Consider the following 11,487-nt stretch of genomic DNA (forward strand, 5'->3'; position numbering starts at 1 on the left):
TTCTTGGTGTTTCGGTGTGGTTTGATCCTAACGCAAGCATAGTGTACCGTACTTGCCACCCCTAACCGTGCCAAGGTTGTGGCGGAGTCACAACCTTGGCACAGTTAGTGAGAGTGATGATATATGATTCTGTCTTTCCATTGGCTTTTGCCTTCGTTATGCAACGATGGCACGTCGTTGAGGTATACCCACCCGCTCACACTCGGGAATGGACCCTCTTCTGCTCGGGGTATTGTGTTATAAATTCCCTTTCTGGAAGACTTCTTATATCTTTAGTTCTTTTTTGTTTTTTCTCTTAGATATCGCGCAAGGTAGGAATACATTGTTAGTGCTTGTCAACGTTTGCGATCTCCGCCCTGCTACGAGGATAGTGGAAATAGGGGCTAACTCGGGGAATAGAGACTTTTATGCTATCCATACCCCATCAGCTATATTTCACAAGAACCGTGATTGAGTAAGATTCTCTGCCCATCCCTCACCGCCAAAAGATAGCTAATATGAATGGGTGTTTGTGGCATCTACAGTTATGATCACATACAAACCAGGAGTAAAACATATACTCACTTATAAAAAAATGTTCCCTCCGCCGTCAAAGTCTTCATCACCACAGAAGAGATGCCATCTTCACCACACACTAATGCTGCAGCTGAAAGGTTGGCTCGGCATCTATCCCCACTCATTCTCCCAAGCCAATCATTGACACTCGCCTCCCCCCCACCCAGTGAACCTCCGGACACACCCTAGGATCCACACCAACGTCCCCGCGCGCGAGCCTAGGTCTATTCCGAATGGTTTCGAGGCGCCTTGCCATAGCACTAGCTCTAGCACCCTGTTCGTCACCAACCCGGATCCAGAACCGGAGGAGGGGGGAGAGGAGTTTGAACCGACTCGATCTATAGCCAACAGCCAACTCGGCGGCAGAGAACAGGGAAGCAGCCCAACCCCTCCTGTGAATCTTTATTCCTGCTTCAGGATACTCACCCCGAAAACGATTCATCTAGCCTTGGTCGGTTTTTCCGAGACCGTGTGAATAGAAGGGTGAAATGTGCGGCGCAAAGAGCTCATGGGCACCAGCCAACAAGAAGAATTGCGCGCGTGGGTTAGGTGCTGACAGGCTTTAAGAGATCGAGAGAGTTAAAGGAATCCCTACCTTTGGAAGGCCGGAATCCCAAGCTAAAGATGGAAGCGGCATGAACCAAGCAGTCCCTCACACTGAGGAAACCCCTGGCGAACGGAGCACCCGTCCGCACTTCAATGGCCCCTCTGTTCTCATGCCATTGAGCGTAACCGGACCGCGTCTCTAGGAAGGGGTCTCTCAGAGTTGGGATGATAGGAGCCATTTGCTCCTAAATTATCCAGCACACCAAGAAAGGATGCAGCGCCACGCAAGAGTGCGCACTATCTAGTCGAGGTAGTCACCTTGGACAAATTCTCCGTCAGTGCTGTGGGGTTGTGGCTCGGGACGGGGCTAGCCACACCAAAAGACCCTCTTTGTTTATTTCCAGTGGCTATGCCTTGCACTTGGAGGCATTGCGAGGGTTATTCCTCTCTCTCATTTTCTTTTTCACCGCTTCGGAAGTGGGAATGCCGGTAACGCACTTGCTGCAGGTTGGTGTATATTATCGGGAGGGGGGCCTTTATTCTGAGTGGCTCCCACGCTCGAATTTGTAAAAGACAATTGTGGTATGTAGTGTAGGAAGAGAACAGAAAAGAGTGTGAAAGGAAAAAGATGTGATAGTTTTAGAGTCGAGTGAAACATATGGTGTAGACTTCCAGACTCCATGGACGAGCGGGGACGAGAACACATCATGCCGCTCCGCGAAAGATAGGTTACAAAACACAGCAACCCAATGAAGGGTCCACGTCCGACTTACATTACTACCGCACCGTATCATACAACCTACCAACAGGGCACCGCCCAACAACCCCCCCACCATCCGCAGCCTCCAAAACAACCAATGCCTTCCCAGCCGCTCTCCCCATCTCACCACCACCTTTCTTCAACCTCCCCAAGCCCAGAACCAGCGAATCAAACACCCCCCTTCCGGCCCCACCGATAAGATAACTAATCCTCGAGTCCCTATCTTCCGGCTCAGGGTCCTGCAACCCCCCCCCCTTAGAAACACTACCCGGTGTGTCAAACAGCCCTAAAGAAGAATACACATTCGACAGACTCGGCAACTTATGCGCTTCATACGAAACATGCAACCCATCCGGCCTCGCCCTTCTATCCCCCACCCCAACCTCCCCTTCAAGATCCACTCGCTCAACTAAGCCCACTTCCAAAACCTTAGTCAAGACAGCCAGATGCGACAGAGTGATCTTCCCATCCTGAACCTTGGACACAATCAAACTGCTGCCCTCACTCCCGCTCCCAGTCGCAGCGCCATTAAACCCCAGACACCCGCACAGCCCACGAAGACACACGCCCCACCCCCCGGCTGAGAACACCTCCTCGCGGCTAGCCCCCAACAGCCAATCTAGGAATTTGGCAGAGTCCACACGGATGTCGGGGGATATGTGCGTCATTGCAGAGTTCACGAAGAGCAGGATCTTCCGCGTGTGTAGGGTTAAGAGTGTGTGTGGGAGGAGGGTTAGGAGTGCGAGGAGCTGGGCACGGACCGAGGTGGAGGGGTCGAGAATTAGTGGGAGGAGGGAGGAGACCAGTGAGGAGGTGGTCGGGAGGTTAGAGATTGCATTGGGAGTTCCGGAAGCGGTGGTGGACAGAGCAGCGGGGAGATGAGCTTTTAGGTACGAGAGGGATTCTTTCCGGGTTGTTGCGCTGTGATGGGTTAGGAGGGAGATGTGATGGGCGAAGAGGTATGTTGTTGACGGAGCAGTGGTGTGCAGGGATTGGGTTGTGAGGGTTATTGCTGGTTTGTGTTAACTTTGCGTTCCCGAGGGGGGGGGAGGGAGGTGAGAAGAGTCAGTGGAATTGGGAAGCACTCTACCCTTCGATTTGAAGGATGTATTGGTAAAGTTGTCGGCTTTGGCCTTTGCCTTGCCAACTTTTAACTTTGGCTTTTGAAAGTCTTTATGTTTTTCCCTCTTGCGTTTCGCGCTGGCTCCCATTGTGTCCGTTACTGTTGTTGCTGTTGTTGTCGCTGTTGTTCTTGCTCTTCTCCTTTCCCTGCGGGTAGAGAAAAGTGGTGATGCCGCACCTGTGGAGTGCCAATTTCTCTAAATTTCTATGCTATGGACCAGCTACGGCCAGCCGCACCCTTATTCAGCCGACCTCCGGGTAACCCAAAGTCTCAACCGATAGGAAAACTCGAGCATCACACTCCACTATCATACTAGGGGTTTTCAAAGTTAAATGGATGGATGAAGGTAAAATGATCGACACCCAGTAGTGCATTGGCATGCATTAGTGTATGTAGCACTAGTAACCAATTGTATTCAAGGATTTTATGTAATATATTTAAGGCTCCAGAAAACAAGGTAAGTTAAGCGAAGTAGAGCTTTAGTTGTAAAGTAAGAGAAACAATTTCATCCCCTGTTCTGTCACAATAGGAACAACAATTTCAGCATTTCAGCCATGGTGGAACAGGGACAAAATAGTAGCAGAGGAGGAGGAAGCCACAGTCAACAGTTGATTTGGACTGAAAGCAAGAATGAGCAGCTTATCCAGTGGCTAGAGGATCCTGAAATCCTACAAAACATAAGAAAAGAATACAGAGTCTCAAAAAAAGCTGTGATTATAGAGATTACCTCTCAAATTACAACAAAGCCTTTCATCCAAGTCGGCTACAAGTATGATAACTTTATAAAATCATATAGGAAAGCAGCAAATCTCAATAATCAGTTAGGATAAGGCTTAGTGAGCTGGATATTGATGAAGAAAGAAGGAGTTTGCAAGATATGTACATTATCAAATATTATTTTTCAATATAATAAAAAAAAGAAAGGAGAAATTTTGATTATTTTTAACAAATAATTGTGGAAAGGAATTTATTTAATAAAGTATAAAATACTAACATTAATAGAAAAACTCTTGCTACAATGTCCTTAATTCTTTGACTTGTAAAGAATTTTGAAAAACCAGCCAGATTTACATCTACTAGCCATCTATGATTCAGGCTCTCTGAAGGGAGAGGCAATAACAAGAAAAGTCTCTTAAGGGTAATAGTGACCACAGCAGAAATGAATGAAGTTAGATACGAAACAAATAAAAAAGAGGAGGAAAATGGAGAGAAGAAGGAAAATAGTAAAAAAGGAGAGGTGAATTAAGAAAGAGAGTGTAAGGGAAGAAATAGGAGTGGACAGAGAGATGTAGATTGTAGGAATGATGATGAGGAGGAGGGATGGCTGGATGAGATAAGCATAGAAGAAGAGGAGTAGAAATTTAGAGACGAGGTAGAAATTGGACAAGGAATACAAAAAGAAAGCCTACAAGAGATGGAAGATGTCAGTAGATTACAAAAATCTAATGTGAAAATAGGAGAGGGAATGATGGCAGATGAGAAAAGAATTAGAAGTGGAGAAGAAGAAAGTAGAGAATGAGTACAGATAAAGTAAGAAGAAAGGTGAGTCATATATATATAAATATTAAACTATATGATATAATTAAAGCAACTAATCAAGGTAGAAGTAGCTAAATTCCTACCTCAGCGATAAGAATTTTGAAAAGATGCCGCTTTCAAGAAATGCTTAACAACAAAGATTTAAAAGCTGAGGCGAGTATGGGGAGGGGCTTAAGATGATCAACAAATAAGGAAAAAAATGGTAGATCTACTACTCTAATTAATGCAGCTTGTATTATGGCTTCTGCAAAATCTGAGGGAGAAGCAAGGAAGTTTGACTTTCTTAGTAAGCACTTACAGTAGCAGGGGACATTTCAAAGACAGGAATTGGATCTTGAATATAAGAGGTTAGCAATTGAGCAAGAGAAAAGTAAAGTGAAGCAAAAACGAACAGAAAGAATGATGATACGGTTGCAAGCATCAGCGGATCGGAGATTTGGTAAAGGCATAAGATATTAGAAAATGGACAATGGAGTTAAGACTGGTTCTAATAAAGATGTAGATAAGAATATTATTGAAATTAATCACAATTGAAAGTTTGATTATCTTTTTGTTTATTCTACTTCTCTTTTCTTTTCTTTTTATTTTTATTTTTTATTTATTCCTTTATTAATTTTATTTTATTATATTTTTAATTATTTACTGCTTTATTCTTTAATTGTTATCATTGTATTATCAATCAATATTTATTAATTAAGTGAATTAGTTAAAAAGTATTCACGTATTTGATTTCTCTATTCTGCTCTAGCTTGATGTTCTGCTTCAGTACTTATAGCTTAATTTTCTTTCCAATTTTGTCCCTCCTCTAATGCATATCAATTTTGTACTCATTTCTCATCACTTTCAAAATAATATACAAATTTATAAAGTACATCAGCAATGATTTAGGCCTGCACCTACAGTGTCTACAGCATCTGAAGCGCAGTGTCATGAATATGGCTTGGCATGGAAAGGATTTTCACATGATGCATAATTATAAGTCATAGGTATGTTATTGTTTTGTGCATATGACACATTTGAGTTATATGATTTGATTTGATAGGTTTCGTACATAATTCGAATATGAGTCATAGGATATGCACCTGGCAAGTATGCCTTACAAGTATGCCTTGCAGGTATGCCTTGCACATACAATTTATATTTAGCGCATGACCTCATTATGAGGTCATGGGTTTTACGCATGCAACTTATTCAGGTCATGTGACTCGTTTATTGTGTTATGATTGGTTTATCAGTTTTCGCACATAACCTTGCTACGAGGTCATGGGATTTGAACATGTGACCACTTTGGTCATATGACTAGTTTGTTATGATTTGGTTTCACACATGTGACCACTTTGGGTCACATGACTATGGGGGGGAAGAATACTATATAAGGAGGCCGCTATGGCTAAGGAAGATAGGTTCTTCACGCTTTGTTCTAAGTACTTTTCCTCATTTTTGCTATCGCTTTGCCTCGAGCATGTCTTTTAAATCCATGGTGGACCTTGATGCCTTGGATTCTAGGGGAGATATCTGGGTTCACTCAGTAGTTCCTAGAGTTCTTGGTACTGAGGTCTATTGGTATTGTGTGGCGGATTACTTGTTTATTTCTCGTTTCGTTGCCTGCTGGTTATCTCATGATACTGGCACTTCGAGCTACTCATTACTGTCGCTTACCAGCCCCTTTCAGTAAAATGTCTTTGGCTTCCTGTCCATCATTTACTCCAAGATTTCACATTCGATTGGGGGGGATTGAATATTGTGATTGGAGTGATCACCCGTGTCGTTCTCTGGGCCAGCACATATTTCTTGTTGGGCTTTAATGGAGTTCTTAGTTCTTACAATACAAAACGCCCTTAGGTTAGACTGATTATCTTCTCAAGTATCAACTCGTCATACCAGCTGCAGCATTCCTCAGATGGCAGGGCGGTGCTCACCAGTCCCCTCCTCATTACATTTTCATTTCTACACTTGGAAGCCTACAGTATTGTTTATTACCATTCCCTGGGAGTTTTTGTCCTTGCGGCATTTATGGTAATTCAGTCAGGTGTCTCCTCCTGGCCTCGGTGGAGATGACTTTGACCCTGAAAAATCTTACCCCCGGGTGTAGTTTTTCATTGCTGCCTGGGGTGGTTTGAGACAATTAACTACTAGACACTCACATTGTCCAGGTATTTGGGTGGTTCGGTTGTGGACTATAGTTGGCGGCTTCACTCATTGCAAGTGAGGCCTACTTTCTGTTTGTCTGCTCCTGTTTCCTCGCCCTCTCCCTTCATATCGCATCAGTTGGGGGTGCCTCTTGCCCATTGTTTAGTTTGTGCTTGTTGCCCGACCTGTGGAGCTTACTTCGGCTGGCTCTGCCTACTCTTTCCTGGCTTAGTTGAACTTTGGTTCGACTGGGTTAGATGGTCTGGCTGGTGCCGGTACCTTCAGGTATTGGTTCTGCCTTCTTAGTGGCTCCCGGCTGTAGCTGGTGGGTCCTCCTCAGCTACAAGGTACTGAGAGTTGGGGCTTTATTGGTGTGGCCAAGACCAGTAGCTGCCTGATAGAGCTAGTTATGGGCTGTCCTGTGGCTATCGGATGGTTGATCTGTCTGAGGGGCTGGAGGGCTGGATGGGCTCCATGGCATCTGGGGTGTAGGACTTGAGAGAGGCTGATTGGAGGGGGAGAGGCACCTGTAAGCACTAGTCAGGCCTTCATCAGGTTGGGCAAGGTCTAATTAAGTGTTTCCAGTCCAGCCCGGGCTGTTGGGCGAAGCTGCTGAGTGCTGTAAAGCTCTCCGACAGACTGGTTGGCTGATGGCCACCTGTGTGGATAGTGGGTTGCGACCTCCTAGTTGGACTTGTTTGGGTCTTGGGTGCTAGATTTTGTGGGATTTGTTTGGTTTCTTTGGTTTGGTTATGGGTTTGGCAGTAGGAGGCAAGGCACTACGGATGGGAGATAGGCTCCACTGACCTTTTCGGTCTGTCACCACCTCTATGTATTTCTTATGTTTATGTTGTTCTGTTTGAGAGATAGGCAGTGGGTACAGGTCCTCCTCACCGGTACACTCTCCAGAGGCAACTGGCAAAGTGGGTTCATTGAGTCAATAGCCTAACATGCAGGTGCAAGAGATTGACATATTGGTTGCCTCCTCTCTGCCATTATGTCGCCAGTAGAGTTAGTTTGTATTTTATTGGTTTCCTATTATGGTAGAGGCTTCGCAGAATGGTTTTAAGATTGGGTGGTAATGATTTTATATGTGTTGGACGAGGAACCTGGTAGAGTTGGTCTTTTACTCAGCTTCAGCTATGTTTAGTGCTGGTTGGCTTCATACCAGAGGGGCTACAGACTTGAACCGGGGAGGACACTGTGTTGTTTGATGGTCTTGTAATTAGTTCTCGTGCGGGCATGACTCGGGGATGGTTGGTGCGGGACTGTAGACTTAGTTAGCTTAGGATTAGTAGTATACCGGTTAGCAGTATCCCTATACTGGCAGGGGCTTGTCGTATGCCAGTGTTGGCAGTACGAGTTTCAATAAAATTAGATTGAATTCTAAGTACTTTTCCTGCTTATTACTAGCACGAATATAAAACACCTTTATATTCGTTATCATTATTATGACCTTTATTATTGTTACGCTCAAGAGAACTCTTCACGAAGGAGAGTTAGAGAAAGCTTACAATAGGCGTTCCCAATAGAAGACAAATGTCTTGTACTCTCTGTAACATAGGCATAGGCATAGAGCTATTATAAGATCAAGAAGCAGAAGAAGAGAAGTATTGTTCCCCACCGCCAAGAACTAACTATCCGAAGAGGGATCATTATATTACAAAGCATCACCTAGAGCGACGCTAAACGATACAAGACGGCTTCCTTCAACCCAGACAGGGAAGGAGCTATTGACATCTATGATCAAAACCTTAATCTAGGAGGTTTTAGCGACGCCCTAGATCACGTTTCAGCCGAGCCCTTAAGGGCAGCAAGTCCAGTAACCCCAGAGAATGGATCACCTATCGACAGCTTACCTACAGGAACTCCACAAACAGAAACAATGTCAGGATCAGCAGCATTTGGGCTACCAGCCCCGGTAGCTCTAGTACCAGGTACCAGTGTACTTGGAATGACTGAAAACTAGTTTCAAACATTTCTAGTAGCAACATAAAATACAGGACAAGGAAATATCAAACCACCAAAAGGCAAAGAACCAGGCATATACAAAGGAGCTGAAGATAAACTGCGAATATTCTTAGCGTAATGTGAAGGATACTTTACAGTCAAGGGGTATGGAGAACATCATGATGAGATTAAGATTCTCTTTGTGGAATCTCTATTGAAAGGACACACTGGATAATGGATCATGCCATTCTAAGATGAAAGGAAACAAAGAGAATAGGTCATCTATGCGGAATTTAAGGTGACTCTGTTTGACCAGTTTGGTAATCCCAACACCAAAGAACCAGTGAGACGGAAGTTGGAAAAACTCTAATAAGGAAAACAGACCTTCTTGGCAAATTGGAATGAATGTCAACTATTGGAATACGAGGCAGAATTCAATGATGCCACTCTCTATATCATTCCGCTAAGAAACTACTATGAGAGACTGTAAGACATGTGGGGAATTTCTGACCTGTACTACATAATGTCAGAATGATTTGCAAGATGGGCAATCGACAAGGAAAGCAAACTGAACATGGTTCAGAACAATTCGGAAAAAACCATAGCATACAGGATGGTCGAATCATCTAGGAATGTAGATAGAATCTTCAAACTACAAGCAGCTTGTAGCCAAAGTAGAGCATTACCAACAGGCGAACAAATGGAATTGGACATATCAAGAGCAGGACTAGCCCTGAACCTATCCAAAAAAGAATATGCTCAAAGAATAAACAGGAAACTCTACTTGAGGTAAGGAAAAGTAGGACATCGAATATGGAATGCCGAAACTGACCTGGCAATAGATACTAAGGGATAAAAGCAGCTGGAAATAATCGCTTCCAGTTTCAGAAAAAGAGCAAGATCTACAAGATGATTGCCAAGGATGTATTAGCGGAAACAATGAGTGTACCCAGTAAATAGTAGTCTGGAAGATCTAAGATGTGGACTGGAAAAACCGATCAGGTTAACAAACTACTACACAGCACTACACACACAACGAGGAGAGGGAGACGGAGATCACATAATGATTAAGACGAAGATAGACAACGAAAAAAAAACTACAATTTATACAATACTTGACTTGGGAGCTACTGAAGATTTCATTGACAAGGAAATCTGTGAGAAATATAGCCTCCCTACCAAGACAGCGAAGGAAGCAAGACAAGTCTACTTAGCAGATATGATAACAAGAGCAATGGGTCCTATAATCCATACAGTGAAAGTACCTATGGACATTGACAGCCATAGGGAAAAGGCAATCTTTCAGGTAGCAGACCTCAAGAACTATGAGATAGTTCTAGGAATGCCATAGCTAAGAAGACACAATCTGACGATCGATTGGAATGAGAATAAGATGACATTTACCAGCGAGCTATGTACAACATGATGCCTCAACCGTTCGCCAGTGGTCTACTGGACACCAATACGAGAAGCGGAAGAAAAAACTTTGCATGCAAAGTTCATTGAGATACTGCAAGACAAGAGAGTCCAGATACAAAAACTGTTCCAAGAGGCAAAGGTACCTACCAAGGGTTTCAAGAAAGAAGCAGGATATGACCTGTACGCCAATGAGAGGACCAAGATACTGGCCTATAGGCAGGTAACCATAGTGACAAGAAGAGCCTTTGGACTACCAGAAGACACCTATAGATGAATAGCATCCCACAGTGGTCCAGCAGTCAAACGCCGACTCATGACCAATGCTGGAATGATCGACGCCGACTACACAGGTGAAATCAAGATGGTCTTGGCCAACCTGGCTCAAGAGAACTACAAAGTCCAGAAAGGCAATAGAATTACACAATTGATCATTAAAAAGATCAACAATGAAGACCTACATGAAGTAGATCAATTGGAAAAAACCATAAGAGGAAACAAAGGGTTTGGAAGTAGAGACCAAGCTCAGCCCGATACAACAGAAAGAGTTAAGATCAAAGGAATCACAGCACAGGCCTTCAGAAAGTACTATTGAACAGGAGACACTACAGGAGTTCTCAAATAGACATACAAAGACAAAAATGCAGTCCTAGCAAAAATCAACATCAGCGCTGAGCTAGCAATCCAAGATAAGAAGTATCAGAGTAACAAAAGATGGAAAGAATTAATTCAAAAAGAATACCATCAATTGATAAATCTATTTCAGGAAGAAGAAGGAACCGGGCTACCACTCAGTAGACCGGGAATCAACCATGAGATTCAGCTGGACAAGGACAAAAAACAGGAAAACCAAAAGAAATTTTTTACAAGAAGCTATATCCACTAGGAGAGGCAGAACTTGAAGAACTCAGAAAGTAGATTGAACAAAACCTGAATAGGGGATGAATCAGAGACTTCTTTGTGTTAGGAGGGTCTCCTATACTGTTCATCAAAAAGAAAGATGGAAAAATAAGACTCCGTGTCGACTACCGAGCTCTCAATTCAGTTATCAAGTAAGATCGCTACACATTGCCCTTGATTGGAGAAGTATTAGACAGATTACCATCAGCTAAATACTTTACCAAATTAGATATCAAGGATGCATACCACAATATACGGATCAACGTAGGAGATGAATGGAAAACAACATTTGCCTCAAGATATGAAATATTCGAATACCTGGTTATGCCCTTTAGTTTAACCAATGTACGAGCTTCATTCCAACAATGGATCAACAACGTACTAAACAAGTACCTCGACATATGTTGTATCATATACCTAAACAACATACTCATCTATTCGGAAGATATGCAATAACATCAGTAGAACATCAGTAATATCATGGCTGCTATACTAGGATCAGGAATGAAGATCAGACCAAATAAATGTGAATTCCATAAAGAAGAAACCAAATAGCTCAGGTTCATTA

General features: G+C 43.4%; 1 protein-coding gene; it reads right to left on the reverse strand.

Moving 5' to 3' along the window:
* Positions 1–861: 861 nt before the first annotated feature.
* GSTUM_00004416001 (uncharacterized protein) lies at positions 862–3,072 on the reverse strand (the record flags this gene model as incomplete). XM_002835860.2 has 2 exons in its annotated part: positions 862–2,873; positions 2,952–3,072. 2 exons carry the CDS (start codon positions 3,070–3,072, stop codon positions 1,879–1,881), a joined length of 1,116 nt encoding a protein of 371 aa, XP_002835906.1. The 3' UTR covers positions 862–1,878.
* Positions 3,073–11,487: the final 8,415 nt, after the last annotated feature.

Source organism: Tuber melanosporum (genome assembly GCF_000151645.1).
Source record: "Tuber melanosporum whole genome shotgun sequence assembly, scaffold_12, strain Mel28".
NCBI lineage: Eukaryota > Fungi > Ascomycota > Pezizomycetes > Pezizales > Tuberaceae > Tuber > Tuber melanosporum.